This window comes from Chiloscyllium plagiosum, chromosome 16 (assembly GCF_004010195.1).
Source record: "Chiloscyllium plagiosum isolate BGI_BamShark_2017 chromosome 16, ASM401019v2, whole genome shotgun sequence".
Classification (NCBI taxonomy): Eukaryota; Metazoa; Chordata; class Chondrichthyes; order Orectolobiformes; family Hemiscylliidae; genus Chiloscyllium; species Chiloscyllium plagiosum.
In genome coordinates, this window is record NC_057725.1 from 28,587,638 (window position 1) to 28,601,773 (window position 14,136).

General features: G+C 38.0%; 1 protein-coding gene across 3 annotated transcripts in view; it reads right to left on the reverse strand.

Annotated features, from left to right (window-relative positions):
- Positions 1-14,136, reverse strand: part of far1 (fatty acyl CoA reductase 1) — a 96,260-nt gene that overhangs the window by 32,383 nt on the left and 49,741 nt on the right. For 2 of the 3 annotated variants that reach the window (XM_043705623.1, XM_043705624.1), the window contains exons 4-9: positions 13,303-13,482; positions 12,615-12,792; positions 11,229-11,273; positions 9,455-9,582; positions 6,252-6,319; positions 2,226-2,397 (exon numbers count right to left, since the gene is read on the reverse strand). In XM_043705623.1, the coding sequence (XP_043561558.1) occupies positions 2,226-2,397; positions 6,252-6,319; positions 9,455-9,582; positions 11,229-11,273; positions 12,615-12,792; positions 13,303-13,482 (771 nt within the window). The remainder of the gene's footprint in view (positions 1-2,225; positions 2,398-6,251; positions 6,320-9,454; positions 9,583-11,228; positions 11,274-12,614; positions 12,793-13,302; positions 13,483-14,136) is intronic. The other variant, XM_043705625.1, reaches the window with a different exon arrangement.

Genomic DNA, 14,136 nt, shown 5'->3' on the forward strand with positions numbered 1-14,136 from the left:
CTCTTCTTACCGGGGTTTGTGACCAGTCAGCCTGAGAATAGCATCATAAAACAACGCAGGTACTGTATGACTGACAGTAATCCAGTACTGATGCAAAATAGGATTGGACCGCAGTTTTACATTTGGGCGTCTCATTGCCCGTTCTAAAGGATTCATCTTGAAGGACATATTTACATAATGCTCTGCAGAGAAAATAAGCATTACTGTTGTTTTGAACAAAGTGTACCAGACACTCATGGGACAGTAAAACATTCAAAGTCCAGGCTTCAAAGTCAAGTTACAAAAGCATTCCCACCATTTTGTTTAGAAATCAGTTTCAAAGTGCACATTTTCCATTCAGCCATGGGTTGCATCGATTAGGTGCCATCATTAGGTTTCTGCCTCAAATCAGAATAAATGGGAAATATTAAGGTGTTTATTACTTAGAACGAAAATTTGGATTCAACTTAGGAGGTGGCATTCTTGGCACTTGTTAGGATGACAGGGTCAGATTCCAATACTGTGGAGATATTTAGCTTGTTATTCCAAAATCTATATTTTAAAACAGGGCTGATACAGCCAAACGTTACTGCAGATGTAAATTAAATGCCTTGTCTAAAGTGTCAAAGAAACTTCAAGACTGGGCTATGATCTCGTGACTGATGGAATATCAAAATTCGACTGTTCAAGTCCCAACATAATACGACCAGTAACCATGGTGCGGCACGGTGGTTCAGTGGTTAGCACTGCTGCCTCAGTGCCAGGGACCCAGGTTCAGTTCCAGCCTCGGGCAACTGTCTGTATGGAGTGTGCACATTTTCCCCGTGTATGCGTGGAATTGCTCCGGTTTCCTCCCACAGTCCAAAGATGTGCAGGTCAGGTGAATTGGTCATGCTAAATTGCCCATAGTGTTAGGTGCATTAATCAGGGGTAAATGCAGGGTAGGGGAATGGGTCTAGGTGGCTTACTCTTCAGAGGGACTTGTTGGGCCGAAGGGCCAGTTTCCATACTGTAGGGAATCTAAAAGTCTCCATTGCAATGATCACAACATTCAACTATCTGCTCTTCATGATCAATTCAGAGCGTGACCTGTGTGATATACTTTAATTATATCTTTTTGAACTCATTTTAATTGCACACACTTGTTCTTTAGTATTTTCTCACTTTGTTAATTCAAGAATGCCTGGTTAAATTGGCTCCACTGAAAACACAAGTTCATTTGGGTTTGGAAGAAAGGTACCCACAAGGGACGACAACTTTTCTAGAGCAAACCTCATTGCAACCAAGCCTGAGTGGTGGGGTTGGGGATAAAGTCAATAAAGTAACAAAGCCAATTCTTTCCTTCTCTGACAAAAGCTGAACAGTTTGGGGTATCTACTTGGGATCGTGACAAATTGGGGATCTGGCCAAAACCTGATTAGATTAGATTAGATTACAGTGTGGAAACAGGCCCTTCAGCCCAACAAGTCCACACCGACCCGCCGAAGCGAAACCCACCCATACCCCGACATTTACCCCTTACCTAACACTATGGGCAATTTAGTATGGCCAATTCACCTGACCCTGCACATCTTTGGACTGTGGGAGGAAACCGGAGCACCCGGAGGAAACCCACGCAGACACGGGGAGAACGTGCAAACTCCACACAGTCAGTCGCCTGAGGCGGGAATTGAACCCGGGTCTCTGGCGCTGTGAGGCAGCAGTGCTAACCACTGTGCCAGCGTGCCGCCCACAAATCTTGCGCTCTGGAAAATTTAAATTGAATTTGAAAACACAGTCAGTTTCTCTACGCTGCTGCACAGGGCATTATGATCAATTGGTGATGAAAAACAATTTATTTACCAAAATTATTTTCTTGTCCCCAACACCCACTAATATTGAAATCTGATAAAGCAAATGAGGTGCACGAAATACATGTATCATTCAATCTGAAGAATTTGTTGAAATATATTGGCATTTCCTAAACACTTCTAAGTTCCAATGATTTCAATGGCACCTATAATTAGAAAATGTCGGCATCATTCTATATCATCCATCCAGGAATTAGATACTTGCAGACCTCCAATCAGTACATACAGATGCTAAAATTAGATGGCCTCACCCTGAAGAATCTTTGCAAGCAAATAGCTGGACAGAAAGTGTAGTTTGAGGCTTTCCTGAAGTGGAACCAAACAATGAGGTTTTTTCATAAAATATATATTGCTTCAGTTAATGATAAAGCACAGGACAAAGCTAGCCACCATTACCTTGGTTTTCTTCCAGTAAGCCTGAGGTAGACATCATACAGGAATGCTGGGGCCTTATGGCTTACAGCAATCCAGTAGTGATAGATCAAGTGATTGGAGGTTAGATTTACATTGGGCCGTCTGAAAGCCTGTTCGAGAGGATTCCTCTTGAAAGTAGATGTTACATGGTACTCTGAGGAAGAAAAGTTGCATGGTAGTATAATAATTTTTCATAATTGCTCAAAACCTCTAGTGAGGCCAAAGATTTATGGCTACAAAAGAAACATGATATCCACTGCGTAATTTTTTTTTGGTCATCACAATGTGGCACTACTGTCAGAATGTAATTTTACCGGGAAATATAAATTTACTGCAGCCATTCAGCAACAAGTTCATATTTGCATTCTAATCTATTCTGATAAATTTAATTGATATTTTTCCCGTTATTGTGTAAGAAAGAGTTTAAAAATGTGAATAAACAGATAAATAGTGCAACTTAATCAGGCCTAGTTGTACTACCATTTAATTCAGATTCAGTTGGAAAAATAAAAGTTGGACCAGAAAGAAAAAAGCAAATGTAGCCTTGGAAAGGAACACCTGAATTGAAATTTTTTTCTTATTTAAAGAAAAAGCCATGCCAAATTGACATTCAAAATAATAGGTATTTCATAGGTTCAACAGGTCTGATGCCACAGGAAATAAAGCAAGATGTTTGTTCACCAACCAGGCACCAAAACATAACTGGTTCTGAACATGTAATTCTAACTACTGCAGAATGATGAAACAAAATACACCAAACTGTAGCAATAGAATATGCATACCATGTGAGTGAACTCAGATGGATTTCCAAGTTCACATATATGTTCCAGCAGAATAAAGTCCTGATATATTTTGTTTTCTTTATTCATTATTTATTTGGAGGTATGTTAGCTCATGCTTATGTTACTGAACCAGTAATCCAGTGGCCTGTACTAATGATCGAAACACCCGAATCCAAATTCCACCAACGGAGGAGCATTTAAATCCTGTTCATAAATAAATTTGGGATAAAAACCTCATATCAGTAATAATAACCATGTAACCATCAGGTGGATGTAAAAACTCACCTGGGTTTACAAATGTTCTTTAAGCTACGTAACCTGCAGTCTTTACCAGGTCTGGCTCTTGTACAAGTGCAACTTAATCAGGCCTGCTACTTTCAAGATGTTTGACTTTTTAACTACTCTCAAACAGCCACTCACCTGTGTAGTAATGGGCAATAAACACCAGCCTTGTGAACAATACCAATACTCAAAGATTGAAAAAAAAATTCTTGATATAAGTATTACTAGCAAGGCCAACATTTATTGTACATCATAACTGCTCAAATTACTGGAGGTGAGTTGCCTTCTTTAATCCCTGGTATCAATGTACTTCTAGAGTACAGTTGGGACTGAGTTCTAGGATTTTGACCTAGAAATAATGAAGGAATAGGAAACTAAAACTTGAATATCCTTTTCCTTCAGATCTAGCAGATTTGGGCAGTGCTATCAAATGAGACTTAGCAAGTTGCTCTAGTGATTTTGTAGATGACACAAACTGCACTAATAGCAAACAGAGTGAATGTTTTACGTTGCACTCATTTAAGTGAGTGTAGTGGATTCCATACCACTTCTGATTGATTGCTTTATAGATGATGGATAATCTTTGGGAGTCAGATGAATTACTACCTGCATAACTTTCAGTTTCTGAATTGCTCCTGCAGACACAATGTGTGGCTAATTCAATTCCTGCGTAATAGGGTCAACAGGATATTGATGACAGGGATTTGACAATGGTCAAACCAAAATCAGTTTAAGGGAGTGACTGGACACTGTTGGAGGTGGTCACGGCTTAGTATTTATTTGATATGAATGATACTTGTCACTTCAGTTCAGGCTTTGCTGCATGAAACTGCTTTGTTGTCTGGGAATTTGAGAATTGTACTGAACACAGTGCCATCAGCAAACATCCCAACTTCTGGCTTTTTTTGGATAGTAAGTCATTAATGAAGCTGCTGAAAATTTCCAGGTCAAAACATTGCTGAGGTAGTACTGTAATGATACCCAGGTGCTGAAATGATTGGCATCCAAAAACCAAACATTTTTCCTTTATGCCAGGTATGAGTACTGCCAGCAGAGAGTACTCAAAAAATTCCACTGACTTTTATTTTGCCCAAGCTCCTTAATATTGCATATATTCAAATGCTGCCATGCCCAGGCAGTCACTCTCACTCATTTTGAGGAACTCCACTCCTTTGTCCACATTTGGACCAAGGCTGTAATGAGGTCTGGTATTGTATAGACCTTGCAGACTCCAAACTGAGCTCCGATGAGTAAGTCATTGGTCAGTGATCCTCGCTTAATATCAATTCCATTGCTTTATTGTTGGAAGAATAGATTGATGGGGTGAAAATTGGTTGGATTGCATATGTCCTGCATTTTGTGGACAGTACACATACAAGGGAAATTTTCACATTGCCAGGGAGATGCCATCAATATAGCTGTCCTGGAGCAGCTTCACTACAGGCCCAGATAGTTTTGAAGTATAAGATGTTAGCAGTGCTCACAGCCTTTACTACTGTATCCAATGCACTTGACTATTTCTTCAAGCCATGCAGAGTGAATCAAATGATTGAAGACTGGCTTGCAAGATGATGGGGATCTCCGAAGAAAGCAAAGATGGATCAACGACTTAATACTTCTGGCTGAAATATTAAGCAGTCTCATTCTTGCAAACACTTCAAACTCTCATCATCATCAAACGGAAGAAACCAGGCTTCTTAGTTAGCTGAAATAGGGGGTGTAAATGACCCTCCGCTGTGACAAAGCTAGCAAAGCCAACTGGCAATCATCTTTTCTGTCTAATCCATTTCCTCACCAAGTTTTACAGTATTTATGGAAAATATCATGAAATACAGTGACAAAAGACAAAACAAAATATCCAATGGCACAGGGAAAGTACATGGATACACACACTATATGTAAAAGAGTTACCTAATGATACTAGCTATACTGTATCCAATGGAGTCAAGAGACTTAACCTCCAAGAACAAGTAGTTTAATGGACATGTTTTTCTATACAGAAGTATCTCTGAATTAGATATTATACCTTCAAACACAACTTGAGCTCAGGGTCTTACATCGCCTGTCTCAATCTCAAGTGCACTTTGTGCCTGTGACATGAAACCTTTGGCACCTATTGAAATTATTTATGCATTTTAAGCTCACAGCAAATAACTTATTTACTATAATTATACTGGAGAAGCAAGTCAATGGCCATTTTATTTATAAGCTAACTTATAAATCACTTAATCAGACATCATGCTTGGACTTGAATCCTTTCAAATTTGAAGAGCAACATGGGAAGATCACACAAGAGGAAACATCACCTCTCAATCCATTGTACTCAGAAGTGGAGCTTTAAGACAAGGCGATCAGGTTGGAAACAACATGTTTGACAGAAATCTATCTTGAGATTTCGTAATGAGATTTAACCTAAGTGAATGAATTTAGTAACACAACTTTACAAATGAAATTGCTTTTGTTTGAGAGTGAAGGAAAGTGAATCTGAGTCTCTTAAATATTCTGCTCACTACATTAACACGTACGTAAAAATATACTTTTCCAACTTCACTGGATTATTTAAGTTGTAGTGGTGACTTTCTTTTCTGTACAAGCATTGTCACACAGGAAATTAACCAGAAAATAAGTAGCTAGATGTATCAGATTACAAACTCCATTAATCATGAAACCAAAGCAGGCTTCCAAACCATACAGGAAAACCAGCCATGCATCAGGCCAAATACCCTTGATAAGTGGCACATTCAATTTTACTAGTGTCAATACTCCTCTTGCTTCATCTCAGTTAGAACATTTCATTGCTGCTACAGGCATAGCTGATTAGTAAAATACTATATTCCACTGTGTTATTCAAGCAATAATACCACTGAACTGAAGTTACACTGTAAATAAATCAATGGCAAAAATTTAACATTGATGCAACAGAATGATAAATGGTGCTTCATACCAACTTCACCCCAGTGGAAAGGATTGGTGCCGCCTGTAGTACAGTTGTAAATCAAAATGTTTCTTGGTCTGAAAGGAAAAATTAAAATAAAGATAAATGCAATGTCATTGTCTGAATCTTAACAGAATTCACCTCAAATATCACAATGGTTCAAGCCTACAGCCAATACAAAAAGTTTTGCTGGAGGGTTGCTGATTGATTGTGTCTCAGGGATTTCCTTTTCAAACAAATTGCAGATTTTCCCATGGAACACACAAAGGATTCTACCTTGAACATCCATAACAAAAGAAAAGTGGGCAGGTACAAATACTAACTTAAAATATCATGAACTATTAACCTTTACTTCGAAATATTACAGAGTATCTGTTTCTTTTTTACCTCTCTTTTTATGTTCCCCCCCAACCCCCACCTTCTTTCTTCTTAACTTGAGGCTCGAGGATGGGAGGTAAGTTATTGCACACTCCCGGTCTCAAGGTGAAGCCAGCACAGACTCCCAGCTCGAGGTGAATCCAAGCAGACTCCCAGCACTCCAGCCTCGAAATGAAGTCCAGCTTGGTCTAGAGGCGAGGTGCCAGCATGGACTGGGTTGGAAAGACGATTATTTTGAACTTCTTATTTCTCTATTTTTCTAATTTATTTCTATGGTTTTGTAGTTTTGTTCATAAAGCGGCACAAAAGTCTGCAATACTAGACCATTGTCTTTATTTTTCTAATTTTTTTTCCCAAAGAATTTGTACTTAAGAATCTATACTTAGGTACCTTTGCTGTAAGTGGCAACTTGTAAACTTTTCACTGTACGCAATGTGAATACATGCGACAATAAAGTTAATTCTAATTGAGGCTACGATTAATTGTCCACAGCTCTTAAGATAGACTTTGCCTAAAATACTGTATACAGTTCTCAGTACTGCACTTTAGCAAGGTTGTACAGACCTTGGATGGGTTACAATACAAATTCAGCAGAAGAAATTGAGAAGAATCTACTGTTATGGAAATCTTAACATCAAAAAATATATCATAATCAAACAGATAAAGTTAGCATGTTTAAGAATGCAACTGTTACATAATATGCTTGAATTTTCTGAAGACATTTAATTTGGCACAACACTAATGGTTAATGTAGAAGCCAAGGGCTCATGGATTTTGGGGGATTGAGTGGTAATCCCTGGACTGAGGATTGCCTGACAAACAGCAAGAAAGCATAGGGTTTATGGGACATTTTCAATTTGGGAGGTTGTGACTATTGGAGTACTACAAGGATGAGTGCTGGAGCCTCAGTTATTTACAATTTACATTCCAGATTTAGATGGAGAGAGAGCAAGTAAGGTATAAGTTTTGCTTTAAATATACAAAGTTGATGTGAATACAAACTGTTAAGAGAAAATAAAGAGAGCGCTAAACAATACATACAGTTTAAATGAATGATGTGGCAGATGGAGTATGACACCAGGCAGTGTGAGATTATTTATTTTAATCATAAGAATAGAAAGGCAGATATCTTCTAAAAAGAAATGTAATTTACAAATGATGTTCAGAGGGACTTGTACGTAATTTGATTTAACAAAAATCTGTCAACAAATTTTAAATTCAATACTTAATAACTGAACGTACAAGTAAAAGGTACAAAGAAAGTTAGCATGCATTTGGGAAAGCAAATGGTTTGTTGGGCTTTTAGTGCAATAGGATTAGAGTGCACAAATAAGGAAATATTGCTCGAATAGTACAGGGATTAGCTGAAATCATATCTGGAATGCACTACCTAGTTTTGGTTTCCAAGTTTAAGGAAAAGGCGTACTTGCATTGTAGGCAGTACAGTGAAGATTCACTAGATTGGTCACTGGGATGTATGTGTTGTCATGTGATGACGGACCAAGTAAATTGGGTCTATATTTGACAGTTTAGGATATTGAAAAATGGTCATGCTGGAATATTCCAGATTCTGAAGGAGCTTGCAATGGTAAATGCAGAGACATTGGTTTCTCTGGTGAGAGAATCTAGAACAAAGGATGCAGTTTCAGAATAAGCGGTTAATCATTTAAGGGGATAGTGAGGTCTACAGATGGAGCTTAGAGTTGAGTGTGTGTTGCTGGAAAAGCACAGCAGGTCAGGCAGCATCCGAGGTTCAGGAAAATCGATGTTTCAGGCCAGAGCTCTTCATCAGGAGTGAGGCTGGGAACCACTGGGGTGGAGAGATAAATGGGAGGGGGCTGGGGCTGGGGAGAAGGTAGCTGAGAATGCAAGAGATGGATGGAAGTGGGGGTAAAGGTGATAGGTCGGAGAGGAGGATGGAGCAGATGGATGGGTGGGAAGGAAGATTGATAGTTAATCACTTAAGCCTGAGTGAAGAAATATTCCTGCATTCAGAAGATTGCAAATCTTTGGAATTCTTGACTCAAGAGTTGAGGATGCTCCATCATTCAATTTATTTAAGGAGGTTGACAGATTTTTAGCATCTTAGGAAGTGAGGAGCAAGCAGGAATGTGAGATTGAAACCAAAAATTCAACAATTTGATCTTATTAAATGATGGAGCAGGCTCCACGCAATCCAATCTTGCTCCTATTTATGTCCTTACTGGACTAAAACTGTTCTCTGGAGTATGAAAGATGAAGGAGTGATCTAGAGGAGGCTTAGGATGACTAGAAGTGTTCCTAGAACACAGAAAGCGAAATAGTTAGTCTGCTGGAACTGGGACGACTTCAAAATAAAAGCTAGGTCATTCATGGATAAATCAGGAAGCACTTTCTCACAAATGCACTGGAAATCTAGAATTGCTTCCTTTAAAAAGCTGCAGAGACTGGAAGCCAATTGAAAACTTCAAATTTGAGACTTAAGATTTTGTTAAGCAAGAGCATTAACAGTTACAGAACCAAAGCAGTTAAATGGAGATAAAATACAGATTAGCCATGATCTGAGCACATGCCAGAACAAGCCCAAGAGGCTGAGTGATCTTGTCCCTGTTCCTACATGAAGGAGACAAAAAATGGCAGACTCCCAAGTCTAAGTTTTTGACATGCATGTTACCTGTTTCTTGTCCTGACAAAGACAGGGTAACTTAAATAGGGAGCACATCCCAAAGAATTTCTTGCCTAATTAAAGTTCTGGTAGACATTACTAATCAACCTGTACAGACGTATTGACATACACATCTGCTGCAGGTGGACATGAAAATTGTGATAGTCACATCAAGGTTAAGAGGAGTCACCTGCTATACCTATGAACACCTGAATACCATGCTGCTGCCAGCGTCATGTTTATAACCACATCCACTGGAATCAGGTCTGCAACTGCACTGTTTGATGCTCTCATTGTTCGAAGGATTCCTTTTCCAGCCTGTAAGATCAACCAATTAGATATAAGGGAATGAAAATAATACACAATTATAAAAACTCTGACACTCAATTTACAATACTGTTATAAAACTGCAGCATTAGAAAATTGAAGTTTACCAACTAAGTGCTACTCTTAGAGGAATCACTAGAAAAATAGTTATTCAGTAAGTGTTGCCCAGACAAATACAGGGTTTCAGACAATGAGCTGCACACGAATTTCTGCTATGTGCCGATGGCAAGGAGGCTATATGATGAGAGCATGCAAAGACAATATTTACACTGGACAGAAAGTTACCAGAGATTAATATCATGGTAGCGTTTGAATAATTACATATTTAATGTCAGATAAACTTTTGCAGCATCCCTGAAAGTTCACTCATCATTGAGGGTATTTTTGTAAAACAAACACATTGCTAAACAAACAAAATACATAACAGAAGAAAATTTGCAACCATAGGCATTAGACTATTCTGCCCCTCAATCTTGTTCTGGCATTGAATGAAATTATGTCTGATTCGTGCCAAAACTCCATACTCCTGCCTTGGATCCTTTAACTTTAACAAAAATCTCTCAAAACATTTTTAAATCAATAACTGATTTAGCAGCAATTACTGTTTGCAGACAGGAGCTCCAAACCACTACCAATGTTGTACAGAAATTTTTGCTAACTTTTAGACAATGTTCACTAGTCCTAGACCAGGCTAGTGGAAATTGCTTTCTTCTCATTCTGTTCCCTTTAAAATCTTGAAAATGGGAATCAAATTACACAAATCCCTTACATTACACAGAAAACAACCCTAACTCTAGTTTATTCAATAACTTCCAGATTTTGCTCGGGGAAAGCTGCGCTGTACTTCCTCCAAGGTCGATGTATCTTTCATAAGTTTTGACACCCTGAACAGGTCACGGTAGACCTAGTGTGGTCCAACCCATGCTTTGATTTCAACAATGGAAAAACATAATTAAACTGAAGTAAGGACAACACAATTAGTTAACACACTGTTTCCCAAGGACAAAACCAAGATCAATCCTTCACATGAGGATTGCAAGAAAATTTGCAAACTTGGCTTGGAGCAGCTTACAGTAAAGCAGAGGAGATATGGGGCACAGGATCATATCAGTGCTATCAATAGTAAAATACTGAAAATGGACACCTTTCTTCTCCATTGTATACATTAGGCCAAGGGAACAATGAGTACTAGAAAAATAAATAGGGAAATTTCCCTAAATACAGAATTAAAAATAAATATCACTTAAAGAATTTCATTATTGAATTGACCATGGTCCAAATTTAACTGTTGTGGCATTACAGATAATTTATGAAGAAAATTAAAACTCCAATGTTTTCTCGTGTTCAACTGGTTTCTAAAATAATTTATATTTTATAGGGATACTGGTGAGTTAAATAAAGAAACTATTCAAATATCTCAAATACTGATAGTAGAATACAAACTACAACTCTGATCACCAGGACTTGCAACGTAAAGTAACAGTAGCCGATGAACTGAAATAGAGATCACATTCGCAAATAGGGTATTGAGTTACAAAAGCACTTTATTTTGTGACTGAAAACAGAACACAATAGATAGTCTGTTTTACATAACAGATTTGAGCACTCAAGAAATTATACAACTTAGTATTACTTACAGCAATAAAAAGCCCACTAGGTCCATTGAAATTATCAATCCAGCCCTATTTAACAAAAGCATAAGAAAAGAGATTTGAAGACTAAGTTGCTTGGAATTTATTTACATTTAACATATACTGTGCATCTGATTAAACATGCTCTCTTAAGGTACTGCACAATGACTATTGAGAAATTCCCCAAGGGAAGTTTGGACCATATTGGTCTTTCTAAAGTCATACAGCGTTAGACACTGGAAACAGAGCAACAAATAGTCTTGGACAGATGTTGTACCAATGTAGCAAAGCAAGAACGATCGACAGAGTCAGAGAGTCATAGAGATGTCCAGCACAGAAACAGACCCTTTGATCCAACTTGTCCATGCTGACCAGATATCCTAAATTAATCTAGTCCCATTTGCCAGCACTTGGCCCTTAGCCCTTGAAACGCTTCCTATTCATATACCTATCCAGATGCCTATTAAATGTTTTAATTGTACCAGCTTCCGTCCCTTCCTCTGGCAGCTCATTCCATACATGCACCACCCTCTGCGTGAAAAGGTTGCCCCTTAGGTCCCTTTTATATCTTTCCCCTCTCACTTTAAACCTATGCCCTCTAGTACTGGACTCACCCAACCCAGGGGAAAAAACCTTGTCTATTTACCCTAACCATGCTTTTCATGATTTTATAAACCTCTACAAGGTCAGCCCTCAGCCTTGGACGCTCCAGGGAAAATAGCCTCAGCCTATTCAGCCTCTCCCTATAGCTCAAACCCTCAAACCCTGGCAACATCCTTATAAAGCTTTTCTGAACCCTTTCAAGTTTCACAACAAATCTGGTCAACTTCCATCAAAGCCTGAAATAGTGACTGCAGATACATAATATGTCCCACAAAGTCCGGGTAACTGAAATGATTTTTCTTTTACACTTTATGCTTTGCCCTCTCAAGCCTGGAGATTTACAAATAGCTGTTCAAAGCACTACTGTCTCACTCGTTGCCAAGTCCCTGCACAAAGACATGTGCACATAAGTAACATTCGATACATGCACATTAACAGTAACATGGATTGAGAGTTTTAGTGTGTCATACAACGCACTATGGTTTCAAATCTAATCTGCACCAAATAAGCAGCTTAGATTTCCTCGTTTTAAAGCATGACTATCATTTGCAATTTTCTTTGTCACATTACTGGCAACTTTTGCTGCCTGGACCTTTGTGACGTTCTTTACTTAAAATGGTGTCTCTATGCAACCTTTTCCTTAAAACCTAACTCTGACATAGAATCTGTTTGTTTGGCTCAGTATAAAATTTTGTGCAAATCTCTTCAATGAAGTACATGGAATACAGTATTCAAGATGCGGTGTCTATTACCGCTGTATAAGTTTTTAACACTTTATTGAAAACTTACAGGAAACGGTTCCTTCCAGCTGGCTCCCACAATAGAAGGTCTGACAATGGCAACATTCAAATTTCCACACTCTTGCTGTACAACATATTCTGCCATGGCTTTAGTGTATGTGTATGTGTTTGGTCTCTCTCCAATTAGTTTTCTTGTAATGTCCTGAACAAGGCCATCATCCATCCACCTACATAAAATTTAAGGGAGAACATAAAACTTTCCAAAATAAATCAAAAGGTACCATTTACATGGGTCACTAAACTCATGAAATAAACCTACTAAAAGCTTCAAACAAACCAATAATGAGAACACTAGAGTAGTGTGGGAGCACCACCTTAATTGATAGAACATTCAAGTACTCTATTTACCCAAACACAAAACTGCAGAGTAATATTATATCTAAAAACTTACTGCAGCAGAAGGCAAAAGCCTGCTTTCGATATCTAGCACTTGTTTGCATATGATACAAGCCTTTTTTAAAAAAAAAACGTAATCAGCTAAAAGTAATTTATCATCATTCTCTGGATTTCAGAAAAGTGACTTTAAAATAGCTGAAATTCTTTTTCGCACAACATGAGGGGGAAGGAAATTGGGAAGATCAAAGGGAGTAATGTATCCCGTAGAAAAATAATCTAAACAATGAAAATTATTCATGTATTGTAAATTATAGTACTGGAAAGAAATAAGACAAACATACTCCAAAGCTTCGATCAATTTTTTAGGATCAACTGGAGGTGGATAAATGACCTCCTCAATTTGTTTGCGATTGCAGTGCGCATATGCAGTGGAAACATGAATGAAGACTTCAAGCTTCTTCATCAGCTGTGCGAAAGCAAGGAGTTGGCGGGTAGCAACTACATTCAGTTGCATTGCATCTCTGAAAGAGAAGAGCAAAGATCATCATCAGATATCTGACATTCACCAAGACAAAATACTGGCCAATTCTTTCACAAAATAGGCTCATTATCGAATATGGCTTTGTCTAGCATTTATCACCCAGTTTAAGTCATAACAATAAATCAAAACATAAGTACATCCCAATTTCAAAAATAATCCAAGCACAACGAACACAAGAATTAAACATCAAAGCTCTTGGATGTAGACTTTTATTGCACAGAAGTCACAAGAAATCAGCCATTTTCCTCCAATATGACCTTCATGAGGTCACCAAGATTGTAAATTTGTTTAATGTAAACAACAAACTGTTTACCAGTCACTTAAATTTGGCCAACATTAATGCATAACCTGAAGGTAGTCTGTTGAATAAATTTTATTTCATGAGACATGTTTAAAGTCACCACTTCTTGGAATAAATAAAAATATTTTTAAAATATACAATATAGCTTTCCTATAAATCTATAAAACCTCACTGTATTCGATCTTAGTTTGGGAATACCAATCAAAAGTTCTGAAGTGATGTTATGCCAATATTATAGATTAAACATTATAGTTTGCCACGTGGGGCTGGGCAACAGTGTTAAGTACAGGCTAATGTGCACATAAAGTTTCCACTTAAATGGGTGCAAAAGTT